Source organism: Dermacentor variabilis, chromosome 2 (assembly GCF_050947875.1).
Source record: "Dermacentor variabilis isolate Ectoservices chromosome 2, ASM5094787v1, whole genome shotgun sequence".
Taxonomy (NCBI): Eukaryota; Metazoa; Arthropoda; class Arachnida; order Ixodida; family Ixodidae; genus Dermacentor; species Dermacentor variabilis.
This window is the reverse complement of record NC_134569.1, coordinates 256,344,614-256,372,382: the sequence shown is the minus strand read 5'-3', so window position 1 is coordinate 256,372,382 and position 27,769 is coordinate 256,344,614. Positions and strand designations below refer to the sequence as shown.

At 46.7% G+C, this 27,769-nt stretch overlaps 1 protein-coding gene across 14 annotated transcripts in view; it reads left to right on the top strand.

Moving 5' to 3' along the window:
* Window positions 1–27,769, top strand: part of faf (ubiquitin carboxyl-terminal hydrolase-like faf) — an 819,194-nt gene that overhangs the window by 765,397 nt on the left and 26,028 nt on the right. For 12 of the 14 annotated variants that reach the window (XM_075682878.1, XM_075682872.1, XM_075682871.1 and 9 more), the window contains 3 exons: window positions 8,538–8,707; window positions 13,295–13,468; window positions 16,124–16,660. In XM_075682878.1, the coding sequence (XP_075538993.1) occupies window positions 8,538–8,707; window positions 13,295–13,468; window positions 16,124–16,660 (881 nt within the window). The remainder of the gene's footprint in view (window positions 1–8,537; window positions 8,708–13,294; window positions 13,469–16,123; window positions 16,661–27,769) is intronic. The other 2 variants (XM_075682876.1, XM_075682882.1) reach the window with 2 other exon arrangements.

The window sequence follows — 27,769 nt, the reverse complement described above, 5'->3', positions numbered from 1 at the left end:
TTTTTTCATTGCTACCAACGGCATCGCGTAAACTAACTATTATCTCTTGTGAGTGACATAAATGTGCAGACGTTGATTGTGTTGACGAATATAGGTGCTTTATTACATGCTGCAGACTGATCACAAGGGCCGTCAGCCTCGGATCCGACAGCCAGAGAGCTAGGCCTATACTGTTTCCCATCAATCGTCAGCTCGCCTGGCTTGCTTATTCACTACTGTTGACCTCAATAAGCGGGAGAAGTGGTCCGAGTTCTTGTGCTCCGCTGGACGCTTAGAATGGACCTCGCTGAAGAGTGGCCAGATTGGCTCATTTCATTTTGAGCGTGCCTGGTATAAACAAAACCGCCGAGCTTAAAGCAATCCGATGGTCTTCCACCAAGACTATGTACTCCCAAGCCTGATGCTGTGCCGACTTTTACCCAGCCTTGCGTTCTGCTCTGGAATTTGCTTCATTCCCAAAGCACCCTCGACGAATGGTTCGTACTACTTGTAGTGGTGCGTACACATATTGGTAGCTGTCGCTGGCCGCACTTTCCAAGTCGCTGCTTTGTAGTGTATCCATTCAAAAGTGATTGGCCACGTCTAATATGGCGGCGACTCCTGCCTGCAGGAAACAGTCATGGTTGGAGGATGAAAACGTGGACAACGATGATAATGAGGTAGTCGCGTAGCACATGCAGACATAGCAGACGAACTACTTGGAAAAAACGTACTAACCAGGAAAACATACGCACCAAAGTGACTAAAAACATTTGACAGACTCAACTATTGTTGACATCTACCTAATGCGAAGCGTCGCACGGATCATTGCAGCACGAGACACTGACGCGCGTCGAGGTGGTGGTGGTGGCAGCCTCAGACACATTTTGCTGTTTTCCTATTGCGTGGTGTTTTAAGGGGGCGATGGGAAACCGAGGCAAAATCGAGCTGGTGGGCGAAGCGGGATCTCGCCGCAGCGAAACGGGATGCCCACATCATGCCTGCAGCAGGGAATGGTGGCGTACTTGAATTATTGCCTACTAAAGACGTGCAGTACACTACCAATGGCATTACACACCTCGCGCTGTAAAACAGGTGAAGATGCTTATCGCAGTAGGTTTGGTGCCGATACATGTGAATGTGGCGTGCGACGACCCGGGCAGAGACTTGCTAGTACAGGAATATGAAACTGTGCGCACCGTCGCTTTCACATGAGATGGGCGGCTATTAGTGTAGTCAATCCGCACGCGCCTCACGCCTTTTCTTGTTCACATGAAATCTAGTGCCCGGAAATTGCAGTCTACAGGAGGGAACGGCGGTGATAGACGAAGATACTTATCGCAATAGGATTGGCGATGATAGTTGTGAATGCCGCATGCGGAGATTTGCTAGTACCGAAATGAGAAACTAAGTGCGCGCCCACATTCTCACGCGAGACGGACGAGTGAGTATTGTGGTGAAGCTGCCATAGCGCGCAGCTATATACTGCTCTCGATCGTTCATGCCTCGTGCATTTTCTCATTTACACAGGATCTAGCAGCCAGAACACGTATCATATGATCGCAGTTTGGCGACATACTGATCATTATCATACGATTGCAGTTTGACGACGTACTCATCATTGGTGCCGAAAAAAAATGTTTTCTGGGAACATATTGTCACGTGGTAGTGACGGTGAAGAAAGCAAAATAGTGAATGATGAAACTAGCGCTTTATTGGGTGAACTTGTGCCAACAATAGCGGCTAGCACAATCGGCAGTCGTCGAAATATGATCAGCAGGTCAAGCACATCAGCTTTTATGCATCAGTCGCAGAATGTTATACCCATTAGTTCATTATATCCATTATTCATTATATCCATTACCCATTATATCCATTAATACCCCCCCCCCCCACCCCCCGGTCTAGTCTGGTCCGTAGGCACCGTTCGAGGAGCAAAGTGGAAGGAGCTTCTCCTGTCGTAGCATGAGATGTACTACGATACATCAGAAGACAGTCTGCTTGTTTCACACTCACTATCCTCAGATTGGTCTTGCAAAGCACTGCCTTCAAGGTTTGGACAAAACATTCCGCCAATCCGTTGCTGCTTGGGTGATATGGTGCGGTCTGTACGTACCTTATACCTATTTGCTTGAGGTGCACTTGGAATTGTTCAGAGATGAACTAGCTTCCGTTGTCGGACATCAGTGTTTCTGGAAGTCCAAATCTGCAGAAAAGTTCACGAATGCAAGCGATGGTTGTTTTCGAAGTTGTAGTGGTCATGGGACGTACTTGCGGCCACTTCGAATGAGCGTGGACTACCACTAAGTATGAAAAAGGACCTGCAAAATTCACATGCAGGCGTTGCCACGGACGCATCGGCCAGGGCCTAGGATGGAGCGGTGTTTTTATTGGCAAACTGTGTGTCTCAGCTCATCTTTGGAAAGCCACAATGCACCTCCCTATGTCATAGTCGAAATTTGGCCACCACACAGCTTCTTTCCAACGCCTTCGTGCGTACCACACCTGAATGTCCCTCATGCAATTCATCTAGGACAAATTGACAAAACTTTTGTGGTACCACAATATCAATGCCTCCTTTACTAGATGCCCGCCGCGTCGCTCGCTTTCCCATTGTAGCGGTGGTTCCCTTAGTTCAGCATAAATTCCGTGAGGCGACGCTTGTTGCCTTTTCAACTTCCAGCCGCTGCGACAGCGGTGGCCGAATGCTTCTGCCAGCGCGTTTGTAGAGCCGATATGCGCGGGCGTCTGTTAGCGAGCGTCTTCGTGGGCCTCCGATACGGTGACAGATGCCATGGTAATCTCAGAGGCTGCAACGTGTGTTCTAAGTTGCACACGTTCGCCATTAGAGGCACTCGTTGCCTTTCCGCAGAAACGAGAAAAGGGAGAGGGCAAGGAACCGAGTTCACCGGACAATATGGCAGGCATCTAGTAAAGGAGGCATTGACAATACGTATTCCGAGCATGACACAACCTTGATATAAGGAAAGCTCTAGTGTCCTGTAGAAAGATGATTTCAGGTTTGCAGACACGTTAGTTGGTCAGCCTAAAAAAATGTGCTGTACCACTTGAAAAAAGAAACTGGATCACATGCAATTTCTTCTGTGATTTCTTTACTGCAGACAGGCATGCTGTTCAAGCACAAAAGCAAAAATTTTCTTTGGCCCCAACCATGTCAGGCTGCTGAAGTGGAAGGCGTGATAAGCAATCAGCGTCCACATTCTGAGCTTAAGGTCGATACTGTAACGAAAAAGAATGCGCAGAAAGTGCCCAGTGCTGGGGCCTGGCGGCTGCTGTCGCGGGAATGCCTGTTTTAGGGCCAAATATAATCTCAAGTGGCTTATGGTCTCTGAGCAACTTAAAATTGTGTGCGCAAATGTAGTAATGAAACTTCTTGACACCAAAAACAGGTGCAAATGCTTCTTTCTCTAGCAGGCTTGTTCAGCCTTTGTCAGCGTGCATGAAGCATAAGCTATTGGGTGAACCTGCCAATGTGAAATGTGCAACAGAACCACACCTATTCTTTAGACAAAAGCATCACACGACAGCTGCACAGGCTGACCGGGGTTGTAATGAGTCAAAATAGGCTTAGACGTTACCATTTTCTTTACATGTACCATCATACTTTAACAAGCCGCGTTTCGTTCCCCAGCTTTGGTCTTGCATAAAAGTTTGTTTAAGGGAAAAAGTATGGACGGCAGATTCGGAACTAACTTTCTATAGTAATTTATGAGTCCTAGAAGCGACTGCGGTTGTTGCTTATCTGTCGGAGTCGGTGCATTTGTGATTGCGACCAGCTTTTCATCTGTCGGCCGAACACTGTCCTTTGTGATCACATGGCCCAAGTATTGCAGTTCATCGCAAAAGAAATCGCGCTTCGAAATATTTAGGAGGAATCCAAGTTCTGATAGCAGTTTCAGCACTGCTTCAAGGTTAAGCAAATGTTCTGCTTCCGTGCGCCTCGTAATCACTATGTGATCAAGATAACAAGTTACGCTGTTCAGTGCTTTCAGGGCTGAAGTATTGTGGGAACCGATGATATGACAAATGGTAGGCGGTTGGCCAAAAATAAACCTTTGTGCGTGTTCAGCATAAGGTATTGCTTGGACTCGTCATCCATTTCGACCTGCTGATACACTCTGCTTAGGTCCATCTTCGAAAACTGTTTTCCACCTGAAAGTGTGACAAATAGCTCGTCCACTTTTGGTAGGGGATACTTTTCATTATCGAGTATTGGGTTTAGCGTGACTTTATTGTCACCGCACAGTCTGAACCGTCGCATTTGACCACTGGCATGAAGGCATAGCATACGGGCTCGTTGTAATGGATTTAATTATCCCTAGCTCTTGTAGCTTGGACAATTTGCGTTCAACAGCAGTTTTTAGTGCGAAAGGCAAGTTTCTAGCTTTGAAAAATTTAGGCCTCTCCTCAACCTTGAAGAGAGTAGCCTTATCACCTTTTTTGTGCCGTGTTCTTCCTTGAACAGGTCTTGATATAGCGGCTTAGCAAGGACTGGAGCTCAGGCAATTTCTTGGAGCTACCTGTCTGCCCTAGCTCCATGTGGTGAAGACCTTGGATTTGTGTCCAAACCAGCCGGAGGTGCTGCAGCCAATTGCGACCCAGCAGCGGCTGACTGTCCTGGTGCAGCACGTACAATGCTACAATGCTGTGCAGCACGTACGTGCAGCACAGCACGTACAGCACGTAAGTGCAACGCTGGGCGTTGCACTTAACTGCCACAATGCTACTCCACAGAGCTTCACAGCTTCATTTGTGTAGGCTCTTAACGTGAGGTGTGTCCTGGGAAATTGAGCACTTGGAAAAAGCGAACGGAACTGTGAAACAGACATGACTGACACTGTGGCTCCTGTTTCAAGTTCCATGTTCACTGGTACGTTGTTAATAGTGACCTCGACCATGATTGGTTTTCCTTATGCTTCTGCAGCATGTTTCATGCTTTGCAAGTTGCTGCATGGGAGTGCCAAGGTACGAACATGTCGCTTATTTTTACCTGTCGATTCTTTAAACTGCCTGCTTCGGCAGGCACGCTTGATGTGGCCCTTTCTGTTGCAGTGAAAGCATTTGGCATTCATATGCCAACAAGAGTTTGCTGCGTGTTTCAATGACCCGCAGCGATAACATGAGGGAGAAGTTTCTTCAGTGCTGTTAACTTTATGCACATCATTTTTTGTCAAAGGCGTTGAGCGCTGTAATGACTTCAGGGTGGAGGACGAAGACGAACTTGTTCCGTAGACGAAGAAGAAACGAAAAACTTTAGACAATATTTACAGATAGTGGATGATAGCGTACAGGTAGCAGTAAGAGCGCATCAGACCGACTGGGCGGCTGGAAGCAACTCTCTCTTCTCGCAATGGGCCGGTTCTCTCTTAATCTCGTCGGCAGGAACCAGGCGGGGCAGGGTCATGACCTCGCCCGCGTCGAATTCTTGATTCGTTAGAGAGATGGCTGGGTGTCACAGAGATGGCTGGGTGTCACAGAGATGGCTGGGCGCTTCTTGAAGTCGCCTCCCGTGTCGAATTCTTGATTCATCACGGAGAAGTGGGAGCTTTCGTCGCCTCCTGGTAGCCACGTGGTGCATGTAGTATGGCAGCACCCGTCGCCTGGTGGTCGCCACGTGGTGCTTGTAGTGTGGCGTAACAGCGCGTAGCAGACACACTTTGAATAGCAGCTTCGATAGCTATTGCATGATAGACTGCTGTTTGAGACTTAAACTAATTGTCTTGTGCAAATCGATTGGGTTGAATGTCAGCTCAAAGCAACCCGTAAACAAATCTATCCCTTAAGGCTTGATCGAGAAAAGTGCTGAACTCGCAAGTTTGTGCGAGCCTCCTCAGCTCTGCGGCATACTGAGTAGTAGTCTCTTGCGACATTTGCGAGCAGCGATGAAATTTGGCTCTTTCTCCCATAATGGACAGTTGTGGGACAAAGTGGCTTCGCAGTAACTCTGAAATTTCTTCAAAAGACTCCTTAGTGAGAATCTCTGGAGACATTAACGACTCCAATGCGTATGTCTTTGGTCCTACCATGCTTACCAACTTATCAGCCTTCTGCTCATCTGGGACTTTGTTAGCCCATAAAACTGCTTAGAGCCGTTCCTCGTAACTAGTCCAATCTGCAGAAGATTCATCAAACGGTTCCACTCGCCCCTCTTGTGACAACATGGCTGCATTGACTTGCCGTCTTCTCGTGGCTGTCTACCAGGATCCCATCCTCGTTGCCAACAATATGTCATTGTAACGGTTACTGGCGCATGAGACATGAATCTGGACCGACAAACCAAACACATTTATAATGTATCACACTGATAAGTCCTCGCCAAATTTACATAGATCTGCAACAATGGTTACACTGAGTTTGACCTCTCTCCTTTACACTAATATCTTTCCCGAGTTCTTAAATCGTTTCACGAATTCTCACAATGTCCTAATAAGTCACATGCGGTGTGGCGCTTACATGCCTGAGTCGGTGTAGTTCTTCCGCATTGCTCGGTGGACTACTGGCATCTCTGTGGCATCTCTGCCACAGAATAGGCCTGGCTTGTCGAGTATTGTCGTCGGTGAGGGCGAGGTTGTCCCCGTAGCATAGGACGGGGTCATCGTCCTCGGACCAAGCCTTTGCTGGCGGCCATGGTGCACAGCCGCGGGCATGGAGGATCAAACCCAGCTGGTGCAGAGCAACCAGTAGCCTCCTCCTGCTCAACTCTTCAATCAGTGCCTTCTTCGCCCAGTGTTCTAGCCGACTTCTTCCTTCTTCTCCTCTAGCGGTGTTCTGCCATTTCCCACCTCGCTCCTTGCAGGCCACGTCAGCCTTCTTCCTCTTCCTTCTTCTCTCTCTTCTTTTTCTTCTTCTACTTCAGCTCATGACAGTCATGTTCTGGGGCTTCCGTGAATAAAGAGGGAGACCATACTTAAAACATGCTTTATTGCGTGGCACCAACTTAACGTGGCAGAATTAGAGCCAAAGGATACAAGGGAGAATTGCACAGCCCAGCCTTGTGGCCAGCGCTTATACGCACATAGTGGGCAAGACTGATGTGATCGCAATATGGGCCGTGTGACAGAAGGGGAAAACGCCATCACGCAAGTGCACTTGTACAGGTGTGCGACAGAAAGCATATATCATATTCATATATTAATAACTTTAATTTAGTATATGCTGACTACTAGCTCACACGAGGCAAGCAGCATTCATTAGTTTTATAATGCCTGCATTTATTCTTACCTTTTACAAAAGGGGCAACACTTCGGGGAGTCACCGATTTAACCAAATGTTATAAATCTTGTTCGTGGTGCAAAAATCTGGAATTATCGAGTTATATCTGAAAACGAAAGACCCTACAGAAACACTAGTGCTCCAGTACGTGCTGCACTGTCGAACTGCTGCGCATGCACAGCCTGGGCCCTGTCCCGCATCACGTAGCAGTCGGTTTCATTCACTGACTCGGTGCGAGAGTCAGTAACAGGAGGGGGAAAAAAATGGCAAATCAGGCCAATTGTTATGAGATAAGGTCCGAGGGTGCAAAAAAAAAACTCTATTTTTGAAAAAAAAGAAAGATGATTCTATTGAAAGTGATGATGAAGTGTTGCTGATGTTTTATGGTGCAAGGGCCAGGTTTGGCCAAAGAGTGCCAAGCCAATGGTAATTAGATCAAAGTGAAGCGATAAATTACAAGCATTGAATGTTACAGGGCTGTAAAGGGGCCTAAAAGACGGTCACTGTAAAGTGTGCAAGAGCTACATGTAATAAAACTATGACAATGAAGCATGCCAGGAACGCGAGAGGTGCATTGTAAGAGAGTTACGATGTGCTAAAATTGGTCATTTGGATAAAAATTGGAAAGAGCACTACTGTCCTAACGAAGTCCTTGAAGCGCAAGGACCTGAAGGCGTGTGCTGTACTAGGACTATTATCACAGCAGTATCCTCTAGAGACAGGATGCGCTACGATACTATTGGGCTATTAATGTGTAAAACCACATCATTCAAGAAACCTAGGATAGCTTTGGTAGTAAAAAGGGGTTCCTTACCAGGAAACATACCAGGATGGAGAGGGAGACAATATCGGTATGCTAGAGGAAAATGTTTCCTTCTTTGAAAGTGAGCATTCTTGGCTGATGGTCACAGTACCAAACCAACTGCGTAGTCCTAATGTCCCAAGAGTGAGTGAGGGCAGTGTGGCCAATTTGAAGAAATCATGAAAATTACAAAAAGTGCCACTACATTTTTTCTTATCCAGCACAGAGTAAATCTTCATTCGGAACAAAATAAGGTGTGTTATATAAAGGAGGTTATTTTGAATTTATTTTTTTTGTCAAACATCACACCTTGTATTCGATTACTGCCAGTATCTTATTTTCTGTGCATGTCTTGTAACCACTGCTGCCTACGGCCTCCTGCCAGAGGCTGGCAGTATGCTTGAAATAGATGCATGGGTGTATAGAGAAATCTCAAGGAGAATTATGGTTACCTTGTTTGGTTATGATGACTTTTGACTGTGTATGCTTGCACTAAAAATGCCGCCTTCTGTTTTTTGCAAAGCAAACATTGATGGCGCAGGCCTGCTGTCGAACCCAAGTGCTGCCAGTCTGTCGGACCACCTGCTGGTGGCTGTGCTGTCACTTGTCAACAAGGAGGTGTCAGAACATGGCCGTCACCTGGCCCAGTACTTTGGCTTCTTCTACATGTATGCCTGCTACGGAGTCGCCGAGGTACTGTGCTTTCTTTGTTCAGAAGGGCAGCGTTGAATGTGGCAGCATTACTTCTGCCACAAATTTGTTGAAGAGGAGAAATAAGAAACCTGCATCATCGCGAGCACAAGTATTACACACGACGTAATAAAGTAATCTGATGTTGCCTGGAAGCGTATTAATGGTTTTCTTGGGCGAGGAGATAGGAACACGACTATAAGGGAAATCACATTAGGTGATAAAGTTTTATCAAATGAGACGCTTGCAAATACATTTAATAACTATTTTACAACTTTAAACAGCACTATGATCCTAATTCTTTGAATTATCTTGGCTGCAGGACTAAACAATCTGCATTTTTAGCGCCTACTACGGAAAATGAGGTATTTACTACTTTTATGTCTATCAAAAACAGCAGATGTTGTGACATAGAAGGATTCAAGATGATGCCAATTAAGCATCTCCTGCACTTGATTCTACCTGCATTAGTACACATATTCAACTTAATATTTTCCAGGGGCTTGTTCCCGAAAAGACTTCACGTTGTGAAGGTAGTAGTTTTGTACAAAGGTGGTGATAAAAATGAGTTAACAAACTACCGTCCAATATTGGTGTCGCCCATTTTTTCTAAAGGTACAGAAAAACTAATACATGCCTGCATGACATCGTTTCTAATCAAACACGACCTGGTCACTAGTATGCAGTATGGCTTTGTGAAAGGGCAGTCGACAGAAACTGCCTTACTGACTCAAAAGGAAATTTTATTGCAGTCATTTGAACAGGAATTTTGTACTCTGGGTACCTTTGTTGATTATACGAAGGCGTTCGATTGTATAAATCATGCTACGCTACTCAACAAACTAGAACATTATGGTTTTTGTGGCGTATTTCTCGAATTATTACAGTCGTATCTTCAACACCGTATGCAACAAGTCATCATAGAACAATATGTGTCGAATTTAAAGCTAGTTGGCGCGGGAGTGCCACAAGGAAGTATCCTGGGGCCCCTGCTTTTCTTGTATTTATATTAATGACTTAGTTACTATTGATAATAATGTGAAATTTATTATGTACGCAGATGATACAACTATTCTAGTTACTGCACTGAATTCCACAGAGGCTATCGGTATCGCAAATGAGGCACTAACAAAACTGTCCTCGTGGTCTACCACAAATTCACTTAGTATAAATGCTAAGAAAACAACAGCTGTTCTGTTCAGGCCGAGAAATTGTAATGTCGCTACAGACTTAACATTACAACTTAATAATTCTGTTATTCCAATTGTGCCTACTGTTAAATGTCTTGGGGTTGTATTCGAACAACATATGTCATGGAACTTCCACGTGGATTTAGTTGCTGCTGAAATATCCTGTGTGAATGGAATTTTGTGCAGGTTAAGATATTTTCTCCCTAAAAGCATCAAGCTTCTCCTATACAAGTCCTTGCTTCTCAGTCATATTAACTACTGCCATCTTGTTTGGGGTGCTACGACACTTTCTAATATCACCACATTACACATAATACAAAAAGAGGCCACCCGTAGTATTCTGGACGTTCCCCACAACACGCATACGCACCCACTTTTCAAAAAGTGAATTTACTTCCTATGCCTGATATTTATGAGCAAACACTAATTCACCGGTATAAGACAGCTATTAACAGAAATAATAACACGTTAAATACTAAATCGAACTTAAAACGCCGAGATGGGAAGCTAAATACGCGCAGTTGAAAACTCTGGGAGATGCCACAGGCAAGGACTAATTACACATGCCAAATGTTGTGCTTTACTTTACCGTCTTGTCTAAACAAAATCTGCACTGTATAACTTTCATTATTGTGCTTCTTTTTTCTTGTCTTTTCGTTGTTTCCATTAAGGGGAGAAATTAGTTTTTGGTAACAGTGTACTTGCCAAATTGTGCATTGCAGTATGTATTGTGTGACACATTTGTCGATTTCATATATGTTTAATATGCATTAGTAATTAGCATTAATTATTTTTTCTCTCGGTTTCAATATTACGTGAATGCTTTATGTACTATATGTACATTCTGTTTCACTTGAATTCATTTTATATATTGTGGGGTTCTCATCCATGCTCTTGGGACAAAGGAAGGACAACACAGTAGTGCAAGCAATCAAATGGGCATTTATTGCACCTTTCATAGATCAATGCCTGCTAGCCAAGTTGCTATCCCCAAAACATGCCGATGGGCACGCGACAAATCTAGGAAGTACGACTCACCGCAACCGGGCGAATATGTTCGCCCCATGCTAGATCCCAACGCCTGGTCGTTCGCGCATAAGGTCAAGCAAACGGTGGTGCGTTCGAAGGAGGCCACGCAAGACGGTCTCGCAGAAGCATGGATCGGTGCATGCGCGAGACATCCGCGGCGTTCGCCGACCCGCAGCCAAAGAGAAAGAGCTTTCTCCTTTTCGCACCCAAGTAACCCTGTCGGTAGGCGGTGTTAGCAGCGCAACACTCGTGCCATCTCTTGTACTGCACTTCAGCCACGCGGCGAAGCAGGATTACAGGAGACAGGACCTATGCGGGAAAACAATGTATCAGGGGACGCGTGAGAGTCGCGCATCCCCACAAAATACAAAATTAAGCAAGAAATAAAGGTAAATAAACAAACTTATATTTCATCACTTGACGCAAAGTTGAGGGATAATCATGCTCACATGTGGGTAGAAACATCTTACTTGGGCCTGTTTAGTAAACTGCATCAACAAATACACACAGTGACAGCAAGAAGAAGCGTACTGATCCAAACATGCTTTTTGACTGACCTCAACTATTGGCCAATGGCAGCATTCTGTGGGAATCTGGCCACCGATGTCAAAGGGTAGCTGCCAACTGACCCGTAATGGTTGTGGAGAAGGCCTCTGTTAAAAAGAGAGTGTTTGAGAAAAAGGCGACATCGCACTTGTGAGGTCCACAGGCCGCGCACAGCTGTAAAAACAGTCCGAGACGTGCATTTTTTCACCAAGCCCGACGGGTGGTTCGTGGCCCCTTTGATCTTAAGGGCAGAGCATCAATAAGCACAGAATCTGTTTTTAAGGTTGGTAAAGGGACCCCAATTTTGACGATATTGTACAAATGTACCGAGCCGTTAGGGTAAGTCCTTCTGATCATTAATTGATGCATCTAAGTGCTCTGCGTAAAGCGTGTAATTTATTATAAGGTTTAAAAATGTACATCACTGCCGATCGCAGCACATCGCTCGGCTGAATTTTAAGCCGCGCCTGCCCATTTCACGTCATCAATAATTTTTACAACTTTATGGGGAACAAGTGTTGTTTGTAATAGTTGGAATGTTAGTTAATTTGTTTCTATAAAAAGAAAGTAACACAAAGGGAATGCACAAAAACAATTTCTCACTACACTTAATCACTTCCGGCACACAGCAGGCATTGTCTGCTTGTGTTATAATGTGCTCCATTTTGACGAGAGCTCCGCGATCAGAGTCAGTCTCAGTCTTTTTGCGAGCACCATGATTCGATTTTTTTGCACTGTGGGCTGCAAATGTAGCGACTGGCAATATACCAAGCGGCGGCATCGTGTCCCTCTGCAAGGCAGCAGATTAGCGGACTGGCTGGAGCACATCAGACTGCCACTATCCGATCGGTGCCAGCATTTGCGCATTTATGGCCGTCACTTTACACCGGAGGATTACTACTGCAATAGCGTTTCGCGAGTCCGGTATTCGGGTAAGTGCAAGCGCAAGGAAACAGGGCCTGGCCGTTTGACTGTGTCCTTACACAGGATGAGCAGAAGCACAAATGTGAATGGTCTGCACGGTGCAGCCACCTGGCAGCACAGAGCTCAACCACACACAGCAGCAGTAACGAAATGTATTCTTGTTTGCTGCTGGTGTAAATTTTTCGCAGGAGTGTAATGGTTAACACACTGTTTTTGTAAACGTTTAAAATGTTTTACACTTGGTTAGAGCAATATTGGCGCTTTGTTTGGCTGGTTAAGCCTTGCGCCAACGGGTGGCTGGACCGTGCAGACAGATCAGGCCACTCACGTACGTCCACGCTAAATTTCCTTCATCAGCTTGAGTTTGTGCCTCCAGCTATCCGTTGAAACGCCCAGCTCACCTGTTGTTGCTGGAATACCAGACATGTTCGGCACTGCATCGATAGCTCTCGCTTGGGGTCAGCTGCCAAGCAGCTGGCAGAGAGTTTGAAGAGGCTTCACACGCACGCTCCTAGAGAACCGGAAGTCGATGACACAACGTGCCATCATGACACAGTGCTAGTGAAGGCAGAGCTTAGCCCCGATCACTCGGCAAATGAATGAATGAAACCACGTTTATTCCACATTAAAATGCGCTGAAGACGCTGCGGCGGTAACTTGTAATCGTGCGTAGCTCTCTTAATATGAGACGGTTGACACAAATTGTGGTGCAAATGATTAACTTTAGCTGTACCCTAGGCGTCTACAAAATTTGTCCAAACCGTTTCAGGGGCCCTTTAAAGGAGACATGCAGGCACTACCCTAATGCGAACAATGTTTAGCGCCGTGTCCATGTTTACCTTACAGTAGTATTGACAAGCAGGCCTAAACAAATGTTGTTGTCTCCCCCCGATTTGTGCAGAGGTTGCAGCTGCTGCGTCTAAACGTGCTGGGCACGCTGATGCTGGTTGCACTAGACGAGGGGCCAGGCCCACCCATCAAGTACCAGTATGCCGACCTGAGCAAACTGTACCAGCTGGTCTCACTGCTGGTGCGCTGCTGCGATGTCTCCTCCAAGACACACTCCTGCCTGCCCGTGAGTCATGCTTCTCCAGCCAGCTTTACAATGGAGTCACTAGGCTTGTGTGAATGCTCAACATTTTACATTATTTGATCGACTATTATGTTATCCAGTATTGGTTTTTATTGAGTACAAAATTTTCATACTATCTGAGCAAATGACTATCAATTTGAAAGCATGTAAGCTTAGCAATTTGCATTGATGAACAATTTGTTTGCGCCGGACAAGCCAGTTGCATCCGCTTGATGTGTGCGTAAATAAGCCCCTTAAGGATAGGCTGTGGAAATTCTACACAGACTGGTTCACAGAGAAAGCGTACCAGCTGACCCCGGCAAGCCGTGTTCTAGCCAGTCTGTGTCCCCTGGGTAAGTGGTGGGCTGGATTGCCGTAGCCTTGGATGACGTTCCAGAAGACCTGATTAGATGTGAATTTAGGAAATGCTGCATTTTGAACGCACTTGATGGCATTGAAGATTATGTGCTGTGTGGCAGCGGCAGCGATGACGGCGGCAAGTGAGCTGGGGCAATGCCACGGCTGGCACTGGACGCTGGTAGTAAATGTTGTTTGCCTTTTGTGGCTGCCTACTGTTGATCTCTGTCGGCTTACATTTGAGGAAAGTTTTTTTTCCTTTTCTGACCTTCCAAATTTTAAGGGTGAGCTTAGAATTGTGGCCAGCTTAGATTCAAAGGTGTACAGCAGCTTTCTTTCCTCATTTCAGCGGGTGTCAAATCTTGTTCTTGTATTATGTCCCTTGGATCCATTTGCCAAAATTCACACATTCCATCTGATATCCTATAATTATTCAGTTCCCCAGAGTCGCAGTAGCAGCTCCGCTGTTCGGCTGCTTTGAAACTAAAAGTGATTTTGATTGTCAAGAGAGTCAGTAACACTGGCAAGGAGTGACATTTAGAAATTACTTAATGCAGCACTCGAAGTTGGTGATGACAGAAAGAAGCACGTTTTGCTGCACTGGCACAAGATAAAATTTTCAGGGGTACGGAAAAGAAGCTTTTTCCCAGGCATCAAGGAGAGCTTCACTTCATACATCTAGGCCCGTCACCTTGTCGTGAACATTGAGCTCGTACAGCAAAAGGTTATGCAGGCACTGGGCCGGCACTTCATGGGCCACACAGGCCTTTCATTACACTGGCATACAAGCGCCCAAATGACATGCATCACATCCTGACCCTTCAGGTGAATACAAATTTGCACCATGGACATTGTTGTTCTGCGACGGGGAACTTCCTGCCAGCTTCGTGCCCACAAAACTGGTAACGACTGGTTATGCGATGCTGTACAGCAGGCTGATGAAAGCGCCTGGTGCACCTTGCTTTCAAGTGCAAGATACTGCCAGAGCACACCCAGGAATGTAACCGCCATAACAAAGGATGAGTCCCCGATGGGACAAAGGGAGCGTGGTGTCCACCCTTGTCCAACATGCCACCACTGGGCTCGTTAAGAGGTTGCATTGTGGGCTTCTTAGCTGCTTTATCTTTCAAGGGTGCAGGGCAGTGCCAAGTGCTAGCCCGCCGGCATCTGTGCGAGTTCCTCCTGCACTGCTCCACGGTGGTGTGTCACCGCACTGAAACAAGGTGTGCGTGACAATCCACGAGTGCCGCAGAAACCGGATGCACTCAGGCGAACCCGCAGTCAAGGCTGGCCTCATTTATCATGCGCTACCTACACCATTCAATGTGTGAGCCTTGAGCTTTTTGCCTGCAAGAAACGCAGTATTTCAAATGCAGTGGACATGGACAGGAGGCAAGTATTTTTGGAAGACTTGGACAAGGCATTGCTTCGGCACATAGCACATCTTCAATAAAGGTTGTGCAAGTGTTTCTTGTACGGTCTACACCCATTACAAGGGATCTACCTAAAACATACTTTTTGATAAAACAGACCATTCTTCTCGCTTAGTTTGGTCTGCCTGTTTTATTTGTGCAAAAAATTCTGCTTTAAAAGGACCTGTTGCCTGCACGCAAAAGGGCACTACAGGCAACTTCTGGCCACTTGTGGAAAGTATGGAAACGCACTTTCTCAAGAGACAAGCACATTGGGTGGAAGTTGGCTTCTGAAAGAACAGCCAACGATCATTTGAGAAGCCAGCGTCATTTGAGAACACGTCCTTATTGCATCAGTTTACACAAAAATGACAATGGGCTGCAATTTGCGGCATCTGGGCTGCTAAGTGCAGTGGCAACCAAATGCTGGCTCCGAGTTGAACTTGCCTTGTATTGAAGTTCACATTTTCTGCTAGAGGTACGACAGTAGCTGTCACTTGTCACAAAAGATAAGTTAAGGCATCGGATAATTTCATTGACCATTGCTTTGTGCGAAAGACAGTGCATGACCGACGTTTGTGTAGTCAGTAATGGAAGTCACTCGGGCTAGCTGGCATAAATGAGGAGCTGGCCACAATGGCAGAAATATCATCACTAACTTTTTTTTTTTTTTTTGGACACGAGAACCTTGCCTTTGTGCAGGGAAACTACCATTTGTTGGCAGCCATTGTCTGGAAAACAGCGGACAAGGCAGCATGCCACTGGTGTTTCTAGCGTGTAAACGTATTCTTCTCTTCCTTTGCTTTGACTGTTTCCGCCCCCAGGCTGCGATGATAGTGAGGCCCCACCTTTGTAGCCCCTGGATCGATGTTGGTACTGTCGTGCGCAGAATGCAGCGCCCCTGCCCAATCCGCACATGGGCGACCAGCTGTGCCAGGAGTACCTGATGCCCGTCCAGCCCCAGGTGGTGGCGTGCCTCTACAACAAGAGCAGCTACGTGAAGAAGGTCATCGAGGACGCGAGCGGTGCTGAGGACACGCTCAGGCTGCTCCAGTTCTGTTCGTGGGAGAACCCGCAGTTCTCGTCGGCCGTGCTGGGCGAGCTGCTGTGGCAGGTGGCATACACGTACACATACGAGCTGCGGCCCTTCGTCGACCTGCTGCTCGGGGTGCTGCTGCTCGAGGACTCGTGGCAGGTGCACCGCATCCACAATGCGTTGCGGGGCCTCCCCGATGACCGGGAGGGCCTCTTCGACACCATCCAGCGCTCCAAGAGCCACTACCAGAAGCGGGCCTACCAGTGCATCAAGTGCCTGGTGGCGCTGTTTGACTCGTGCCCCGCGGCCGCCCACATGCTGCACGCCAATGGCGAGCTCAAGCGCAAGTGGGCCGCCGCCGTCGACTGGCTCAACGACGAGCTCGAGCGGGTGGGTGTGCGACGGCTTGTGGCTCTGCCACCGCTGGCGATGCGGAAACGGGAAACGGATTATTGCAAATCCATGTTTCTTTACGCCGCAAGAATGTGTCCTTCCCCTGCCAGGCGCTGCACGAGTCGAAAATTTTCTTGCGTGTCTTTCATGGCAGCCTAGTGATAACATAATAGCATTTCCTTTTATTAGGTGTACAGACCTCACAATTTGTTCCACATTCGTGAAACCACGACTTTATGCTGTTGATTAGATGCACGTTGCTGGGCTACTGCAAGCAGTCAAGAAATTCAAAAGTTTTTTGCATTTGTCATCGCACAGAATTAGATATAATAAAATGTTGCAACATATTTTGCATATTTTTATAGAGCAGGTCATGGGCTTTAAAACCTGCTTTTCTGAGAAAAAAAAATCAAAGAGGGTCTTTTTTTGTTTGATCTTCAAAGCTTGTCTTTTTTTGCCTGATAACGGGCATATGGATGGTACTTTGTGTGTAAGGTAAATGCTATCTAGGAATATGAATTTCGGGCACAGTCAGAGAAAGCACACGTCGACGTTGCAAGCAAGTTTCATTGTCGTGGGTCTACTAGCCCATGAGACAGGATTTGAAATAATGTAGTACATTGCTCTCTTAGCCAAATCTCAGGTTTTTTGTTCGGGAACTAAGACTCACTATGCAGGAATTAATTTTTTCCATATGCTTTTTTAGAAACATAGTGTAAATTTAAAAACATGCTGAGCCAACACAGAGTACAACTTTCCAGCAATAATTTCCCAACATAGCAAGATTTGTAATGAGTTTGACATAATAGTTCTGTGGAGGCAAGGTAGAGAGAAGTAATTAGTAAAGGAAAAATGAGACATCCACCCTAACGTAGCAAATTGCTACGTTTGGGTGGATGTCAGTAAGGCGGTGGTCCCAGGTTTGAGTCCCGAACGAGGGCGAATTTTTATTTTGAGGAACCCATATAGGTTTCCTTTGTACCAATTTGCTATGTTTGGGTGAATGTCTCATTTTCCATTTATTAAGATCAGTAATGGAGGTGGTGGTTTGGTGTTCCCCCAGGATAAAGGCCAGCTTATGACATTTTCATGAAGATGAGAATTGTCGACCCGACATGCCCCGCCAATTGTATGGGGGATCACCCAAGAACACAGCTGTGTCTTTCCTATGTTTTGCTCTACATGCAAGCAGGACTTCTGCTGGGTGGCTTGTGCAGCAAGCTCTGTCGCTTTTTTTTTAATTCTCTTCATTAAACTGTTCTATTTCTTCATCATCGTGACTGGGAGGTTGGAGTGTAGGTTTGTACTACCTTTATTCTATACCTCCTATTCAGATTTATTACGACTATTTATTACTATTTATTACTATTACAACTATTGTCCTTATGGATTAGGAATCCTACTCTGAACTGCTTCTTATCTGGTAGTCCTCTATAGCAGAGGACGTGGCCATTTGTCAGCACTGTATAAGCGTCACCAGTTCTTCTAACCTCACTAAGGCCGATGATATCCCAAACAATGTCTGAGAGTTCGTCAAACAGTACTGCTAGGCTAGCTTCACTTGAGAGGGTGCGGATGTTAAACGTTACAAAGGTCAGTTTCCATTGGCAGCCTGTCCAGATCCAGAGATTCTTAACACCCTCTGCTGTGTTACAGGTCTGACCGCCGCCTTGGTCAGGTGCTCCGCAGCTTCTGTGGACTGAGGGCAATTGGTTAATCGAATGAGTCATTTAGAAGGGAGTGGCTGAATACTGCACCAGGGGGACCAATTTCTGTTCTGGTGAGGGAGTGTCTTGTTGAAGCTTAGTGGGTCTTCCTAATTTGATTGTACCTGGATATATATAGCTCCACTTGCTCTCGGCATTTCTGCCGGTCTCAGGTGCCACTCCAAGCCTGGAGATGTAGTGTACTGGGGAACGTGAATTCGAGTTTCCCACCTTCAAAAAAAAAAAAAGAAATGCAGGCACCGTTCGTTGTGGGACGCCCACCACCTTCAATGTTTGAAGCGGGTCAAGCACATGTTCCAATTGGCAGCCGGCATGCTTGCGTAGCGAGGCCACTTGGACAGGCCTGCCCCTCATCAAGAGGTTGGCTTTTCTGAAAATCTTAGTCCAGTGGCTGAGCTAGCTTCTTGTGCTAAATTCCATCAGCAGCTCAAAATCGGAACAAAGTTCAGCGTAATATTGCGCACATATTCATAGATTAGATAGAAATGCCACACAGTCAGCAATATGTTCGATGTGCTTCGAATATCTGTATCCTACCAAATGTTTGAATATTTTTGAATACCTAATTTTCACATGGAATACGAATAATAAAATTAAAATATTTGGTGGCACTTGAAATTTTTTAACATTCTCACTCCCCTACTCATCACTGGTGGTAGGGGAGCTGTGCCAATCTGTGCTGTTTTACTGAAGCTCCATGCTACAAATGAGAGAACCTGTGAGAGGCACTGGGGTCAAAATGGGAGGGTGACTTCTCACTCCTGATAAGCTCACACCGGCCCGTGATGGTTCCCTCTGCGCAACGTTAAATGGACCTTGGATGCTGCATGCACTGCAAGCAACAATGGTGTGGTGTCGGGGGACCGACACGAAGCCAGGGGCCAGACGAGAAGAACTACCCTTTATTTCATTTCTCAATGTATACTCTTCAGTGCCGATCGAGTGACACTGTGGTGATGTCGTACACAACAGTTTCACAACCCGTGTTAAAGTTAGTCGATATCTATCCAGCAAGCACATTCAATTGAGGAGGCACCACAAAAAAGATGCAAGATAGGGAAACATGTTGCAAGAGCCATGTTTTTCTTTCTTTCATACCATTGAGACCCAACGAGACCCACACATGGACACTCCAGGTGAAATTGCGCCGCCACTGTTGGCGTTGGCGTGAGGTTCCGTATAAAGTTCTAGTACGACGAGATTGTGTCCGCTTGCCATGTGCCGTAGGTGCGAAGAAAAGCATGCGAGGGTGAGCCGACAAGGATGGTGGCTTGGCGTAGTGGGCCCTTTTTGCACACACGAGCCGAACAAGGGATGAAGGTGGGAAGTGTGCACGCCGACTGTTCGTGTGCACCAGGGAGAAGTGCACGCACTAGGGGGGGAGCGGGTGGCACACGTATCTGCTTCTACTCGGACCGCGGCTGCGCGCGTCTCATCTTGGAGCTAATCTGCGCAGGATTCTGAGGCTAAACAGCCCGAGATGGCCGATGGCTTCGTGTATGCTGCATTCTCGCACCCCTGGTACGTTGAAGCGAGGCAGCACAGGGGGGAATTCGCTCGCTGCTGCTGGCCGCTCCTCCAGCATTCTGACAGTGAGTGCCTGCGGTCGTCGAGCGAGATATGTTTGTGTTTGCCTGTGCGTGCGTGACACCGTGCTTGTTAATTTAGTCAGTTTGTGAATGTTTACGGCACTTTATACTATGGTGCGTGAGTACAAAATAGTAGATTTTAACTATTGAATCGAATCAAGAAAAAAAAAGCCAAGCATTGAATACAATACTGGAAAATTTAACGCAAACATTTATACTTCCAAATTTTTTGCAAGAAAATGCAGTGCTGCACACGCTCGGGAGGCTAGTCACACTGGTAGCTGACAAGAGCCTTGCTGCCCGTGAGTGACTTGGGTGCCTATGAATCGTGATGTATGGAGAACACCAAATTAGTATGCCAGCACTGGGCCGGTATTTTGTAGCGATGCCTTTTCCGATTCTATGCTTTTTCAGGCTTTTCGTGCTTGGCCAGTGGTCAGAGCGACGGTCTGCCCACATTATCAACGGGATCAGGCGGCCGTGTGTGGTGGATGATAAGAATAGCTTAGAATAAGGCATAAGGCATCGCTACAAAATAGCGGCCCTGATAACAACTCTGTTTGTTCAGACAAAGCTGTGACAAATATTTTTTTTTATCAATGCAATGCCTGTCAAATAAAATTAGGTGCTTTTCTTTCCCCCTGAAGCTGAAGAAATAGCAAAGTTGTTGTAAATACCAATGGGGGTTTCAGTTTAATAGTGGGCCATACTCTGCTTAATGACAATCTTCTACTGCTTAGAAAGTTTTGCTTTTCAATTTTCTTCGACCAAAGCGGGAGGGTATTTCCGTCTTTATAGCAGGTGGTTTCTGTGAGTTATCGTTGGCTCGTTAATGGCAACCTGCGCGACAGACAAAAGCGGGGTACGTGCATCACATCATGTGGCACCACCATTCCGTGCATTCATCGGCACCGGCACTGAAGAGTTCTCATGTCGGGAATCCCACGGCAAGTTCGCTCAACTCCTCCTTCTGTCCACCTCTTGTCTGCCGTCCATGCATCTGCAGCCGACTGTCAGCACACTGGTCGCCTGGCATTTTCGAGCACGCCATGTAAACCCAAAGCTACTCTTGTGACGGGTCACTCGAAGCTACGGAAAGAAACCGTTGGGCACCTAAACAAGGAGGGTGCACTGCATGTTGTTCTGCAAAGATGACGGCCGTAAATTGAGCGGTCATCCTGTACACTTGCTTTCGTTGGCAAGGCTGTTTGTTGGCTATCTGAAGGCCTCGTGACCACTGTGACTAGATCTGCGTCAATTCGGTATCAGAGCAGCATAACTTTAGTCGCCGACACTTGACTATGCAGCCGCAATTAGACATAATGGACTAGGCAGCGGCGAGACCAATGGTGTGCCTGTGACGAAAATTTGCCACCGGCCAACGTTATAACAAGCCGCACGAAAAGCTTGTCGCTAATATGTTCCTACAGTTGGCTTATCACCGATCGGTCAAGAGATTGTGCGTACGAGTTAGTATGACGGCCGTTAAAGCAGCAGCGGATCCGCAATCGACCGGCCGGCAACTACCTCGAGGACATATGCCAAGTTTGTCTCTGTGCTCGGAGTGGGTAGAAAGCTTCTAATTGGATAAATATGCATGCATTTATAAACACTGAACTCACATATACAATGCAATTGGCGTACCTTCGGTGGCTAATTCACACGTGCTTCTGTGCTTTCCACATGTGCTACTTTTGTTGTGCCTTCTGTTTGCATGGCATTAATCGTTTCGGTCGGTATTGTCAACCTGATCGAACCATAGAGAGAGAAATTATACCAGAGCGGACACTCCCATAGAGCCCAGTGGCTGGATTGACTGCAGCACACCAAGCCGTCAGCATTTATTACTGAACCACACTTTCGGTTTCGGTTTTGGGCGTGCGCGTTTTGAACGCTAGCTGGTACGCGTGACACCTGCTGCGCTGATTGTTTTCTTTTTCTTTTTTTTTTTTTCTTTTTCTTCTTCTACAGCTCAACCGCATGCAGTATTCGTGTGAAATCGTTTCATTATTAAAATTGATTGGGAACGATCTTTACAAGCCTCAATCAAATATGTGCCACATGCAATTTCATAATGACGCAACATGCCTTGTGAAATGATGAAATGTTTATTTTATTCTATATAAATGCTCGTTTCACGCTTTTTGTGCATTAATCCAACATTGTGGCACCAGGTAAGCAGCAGTAGTTCCCGTACAAAGCTCCAGCGGATGATTGTTTCGCTTTTGTTGTCTTTGCTCACACTACATTAGACTATTCATCCTAGTGCAAGGCTTGTCATCCAAGGAGTTCATAACTGGTTCAAACATGCAAAAAGTTGATGCTGCTAATTTCTACAGCATTATAAATTCCGGACATCTTCACTTCGAAAATCAAAACTCAACAGTGACAGAGTGCAACTGTCACGTCTTTAGCAGGCGCCCACGAGTGAAGTCCCATTTACGCCTCGCTGTCGCGAACTTGCCGAAACTACGACGTGGGCCCGCATGCTCACCTCGTTTCGGCACAGTGCACAGACTGATCGCAGCTACTCAAAAGTGCGAATCGTCTTGCTCACGATTAATGCAGTGTAACCACTTTGATGCATCACTGACAGTGAAGGGGGGGGGATTCCTCTGCTCCTGCACCATGGGGGGCGAGCAGCCATGCCAGTGCACTCGAGCGGTGATGGACGGGGAAGCAGTGTGGCTCGGCTCGGCGGCAGTGCGATCGCTCGCTGCTGCCGCGTGAAAAGCAAGTGCAAGCCACCCTGCCCTGTTGCCTAGCCAATTTGCACACAGCGGGGGGAAAAGTTGTGGCACTAAAAAAGCCCGAACAATTCCGCTGCAAAGTTTGGCTCTTCGTTCGTGGGGCGGAATAGCAGCGGTTGAGTGCTGGCTGCTCTCTCTCTCAGACTTGACCCCGACAGCTGCTGTGCGCAGTGGACGCAAATGACAGTAGCATCTCGTGTGTTGCTACCATTCTTATTTACTAAAATCTTCGCTGTAAAGAGAACAATCTGAAATAGCTCAATTTGATCAACGCTATCCTGGGATGCTCTCTGCATCATGGATCGGCATAAAAGATGTGATTGCCAGACTGACCTGCAATACACAGCAGCACAGACAACAGCACATTTCCTGGCCATTGTTTGTAAATTTGCAGTAGGTCTATGCAGTGGCCCTCCATTAATTTTTCTAGTTAGTTGGATCCCAACTTAAACCTATGATTCCACCTGGTGCCAAGACTCTCATTATTTTTATTCTAAACTCACCAGGTAATTCGGTGTTGACTGGTCAGCACTCATGTTCTTGACCCAAATGGCAGCACTGGGAGCAAGTTTAGATCTTCTGTTGAAAACACTGAGACAAAGTTTCAATTGGCAGCTCACAATGAATGGTCGCAGTATTTTATGTGCTTTTTCTCCAAGTAAATGTGTCCTGCTTACACAACCAGAATAATTTTTGCCACATTTGCAGCAGCCGACCATCAGAGCCAGCATTGTCATTGCCATTGCCATCGCAAGAGGGCAACAGATAACGTTTTTACAAAGCAGGTTGGCGACAACAAAATGATGGTTTAATTATGAAAGCTAATTCAAATGAGAAGTTATTTTACATGCTAAGCCAGCAGTAATGGAGCCATGTCACATGTTTTCAGTGTGTTAGACCACTGGATAATTAAATCATTGCTGTCAATCCCATCAAGGATGAATTAATTAACGCAAATTTACTCTACTGGCAGCAGTACCAGCCAGACGACATTTAGCTGAATGCTGCTGCAGGCATATAGCAGACGACACGGCTCCACGCCCATGACTCACATGGCACAACTCGTGTGCGGGACAATGAGAGCGCCTGGAATGTGGTCAGCACAATTTGGCTTCATGAGCAGATGCCCCCTATCTTGCATCTCAGTAGATAATGTGCAAAAGTCTGTAAGCAGGCTTTTGCTTACATGCTTTTGCTTTTCCTTCCATAGGGATAAGCTTTCCTTACCAAGATGGCAGTGTTCCTGCTAGTAGCACTGTTAAAGCTGAGACACGCGTTTTTAAGCCTTGGGCAGTGCTGGGAACGAACAGTAGAAGCAATGATGTGACTGACATGTATGTTGATACTTAATTACAATTCTAGCTCGAGGTCTGCCATCATGGTTGCGCCAAAGAAGGTGTGCGAAGAACTGCACTTCTGTGTTTTGCATATCATTTATTGGCATGTGCTTCGCTGTTTTCATTTTCACACCAGTCATTTTATCTTCATCGAGGCAGATACAAGACTCTCGAGAATTTGTCTAGTTTTAGGCTATGTAAACACCTTGGAAATTATCTACAGAGATTCCACAGCTACCTTAATTCCGCACGAAAAAAGTAGGAAGATACCTATAAAGAAAAGTGTCAGACAAGGAGACACAATCTCTCCAATGCTATTCACTTTGTGCTTGGAAGAAGTATTCAAGCTATTAAACTGGGAAGGCTTAGGAGTAAGGATCGACGGCGAATATCTCGGAAACTTTCGCTTTGCTGATGACATCATTCTATTCATCTACTGCAGACGAGTTACAACAAATGATTGAGGACCTTAACAGAGAGAGCGTAAGAGTGGGGTTGAAGATTATAGTGCAGAAGACAAAGATAATGATAAATAACCGGGCAAGGGGTCTGCGCAAGCAGGCGTTTGGTGTGTTGCGACACCACGTACCCGAGCACACGAGGGTTGAACCCTCCTGCGTGTAGCCGTGCGCGGCTTAGCCGTATCTGGGGAAATGGGGATCCTGGGGGTTGAGCCGATGCTGGGTGTTCGGACCTTTAAGGCCCCCCGGCGGAGGCAACACACCTCTTCGGCCTCGGCTTCACATAGACGGCACGTCCAGACTGACCCACCTGGAGAACATTGGCAGTCGCCTTTTCCTGTCTCTCCCTCCTCGAATCTTCGTCTTTATCTCCCACTTTTTGACCTTTCCTGTCTCCTTCTCTCTTATTTTTACTTCCTTTCTCCTGGCGGCAAGGGTTAACCCTGTGTGGCTATCCAACCTTGGGTACACCATATTCGGTTATAGTGACGGCGTACGACTGGCGTCGTGCAGACTTGTATGCAAGCTCTGCCACGTCCCCGCGTAGGGCTCCGTGGTGGGCGGTCGGCACTGTTGCCGAATTTTTATATATTTTCATGGAAACTTCTTTCCCCCCACTTCCTGATCGCCCTCAGAAACGAGGGCGCACCGAAGATTTATTCCAGTTTTTCGGACGCCAAATCCAAAACTTCCCCCGCTTTCACGTTATTCACTCTGAAAAGTCAGACAAACCAGTGCGAACCATTTCAACATTCCTTGTGTCAAAGACCTTGACTGATGTTTTTGGTCCAGGTTACAAGGCGTCGAGGATGGCAAGCGGCGACCTCCTCTTGGAGCTCCGCGACCAGAAGCAATATGACAAATTACCGAAGCTAGTGTCATTTGGGGAGACCCACATAATAGTAACCCCGCACCATACAATGAACACCACCCGCGGAGTTGTGTCGGATGATGATTTGCTCGAGCTGACTGAAGCGGAACTCCTGGAGGGCTTCAGCGAACAAAATGTGATCAATGTCAGAAGAATTAAGATGAGGCGGGATGGTAAAGAGATTCAGACGAAGCACCTAATAATTACTTTTGGATCAAGCATCTTGCCCGAATCAATCGAGGCCGGGTACATCAAGCTCCGTGTTAGGCCGTACGTGCCAAACCCACTCCGATGTTTCAAATGCCAGCGCTTCGGTCACAGCTCGCAGAGCTGCCGAGGCCGCCAAACTTGTGCAAAATGCAGTGCTCAAGAACACACCTCTGAAGCTTGTGAGAACGCTCTCCACTGTGGAAACTGTGACGGGGAGCGCGCCACATACTCGCGGTCGTGCCCCTCCTGGAAGAAAGAAAAAGAAATCGTAACGATCAAAGTAAAAGAGAATATCTCATTCAAGGAGGCACGCAGGCGGGTTTCGTACCTGCCCAAGAAAAGCTTTGCCGATGTGACGCGCCAGGGGGCAGCGACACAAAGGCTTCCAGCAGCTGTCCGACCCACAGTAAGTGAGTCGGCAGTTACTCCATCTGCCCCCGCGACGGTTGCAGCTAACGCTGCTCCGTCAACCGAGAAGGGACCATCGACCCCGAAGGTGGGCGCAGCCGAGGCTGCCTCAACCTCCCAGGTCCTTTCCAGCGCTGGCAATGGCCGGCGCAGCCAAATCCCCCAGGGAGCCCCATCGACCTCCGGGCTGGTGGGCGCAGGGGTCTTGCCCTCCAAGGCGGGACCCTCCCTGACAACATCTCGCTCGCAAGAGCATGTGTCCTGCGCCTCACAAGAGGCAATGGACGCTACACCTGTCCTCACGGCGCGCCAAGCGCCTAAGGAGCGGCGAGGCTCCCTCGAACGCTCCAGAAAGGGTAGAACCCCCGTTACAGGGCCTCGAAAGAGCTCTGTAACCTAAGGCAACACCTCCGTTTCCGTAAACACAGTACCGATTTTTTCTTTCAATATGGATACACAAATCATTCAATGGAACGTCAGGGGTCTCTTTAGAAACCTTGATGATCTACAAGAACTCATCCACCAGCACAATCCAAAAGTGCTGCGTTTACAGGAAACACACTTAAAACCAAAACACACAAGTTTTCTTCGACAGCACGTTACTTTTCGCAAAGATCGCGATGATGCTATCGCATCATCGGGTGGTGTTGCCATTGTAATTCAAAAAAGCATAGCGTGTCAACATCTGCAGCTACGAACGGCCCTCGAAGCAGTGGCGGTTCGCGTTGTCCTGCTAAACAAACTGATCACTATTTGTTCACTTTACATTCCCCCACATTACAAACTAAACAAACCTGAATTTCAGTCCTTTATAGATGAATTGCCAGAACCTTATGTTGTTCTTGGCGATTTCAATGCACACAACACCTTGTGGGGAGACTCTCGTATCGATATGCGAGGTCGTCTCGTTGAACAGTTCCTTTTCTCTTCTGGAGCGTGCCTTCTAAATAAGAAAGAGCCCACATATTACTCTCTTGCAAACAGAACCTTTTCGTCAATAGATCTTAGTATAGTTTCTGTGTCTATACTGCCCGAACTCGAATGGGAAGTTATGAGCAATCCTTACGGGAGCGATCACTTCCCCGTACTGCTAAGAACATCCGAAGAAAATGAATTTCCTCCACAAGCTCCTAGGTGGAAAATAGATTCAGCCGACTGGGAGAAATTTCGAACTCTCACTAGCATCTCATGGGCTGATATGTCTTCTTTAGAAACTCATGCTGCTGTGGAGTATTTTACAGCGTTCATAATAGATGCTGCATCTAAATGCATATCTGAAGGAAGTGGCTTGGCATGCAGGCGGCGCGTCCCGTGGTGGAACGATGAATGTACAATCGCACGTAGAAATCAGAACAAAGCGTGGGGGTTGCTACGCGCTTCGTCCACTGCAGAGAATCTTGTCAACTTTAAAAAAGTAAAGTCACAAGGCAGGAGAACCCGCAGGCAGGCCAGAAGAGAAAGCTGGCAGAACTTTTTATCGAGTATTAACTCGTTTACAGATGGGGCCAAAGTCTGGAACAGGGTAAATAGAATTAGAGGTCGACCAGCGTATTCACTTCCACTGGTAAATACAGAAGGCGACACACTGCAAGATCAGGCAGACTCACTTGGGGAGCACTTTCAGAGCATGTCGAGTTCCACCAATTATTCTCAGTCCTTTCTCAAATATAAACAAACAGAAGAATGTAAGCCACTAATTAGACAATCCAGACAGAATTAACGCTATAACCGCCCTTTCAGTATTGCCGAGTTG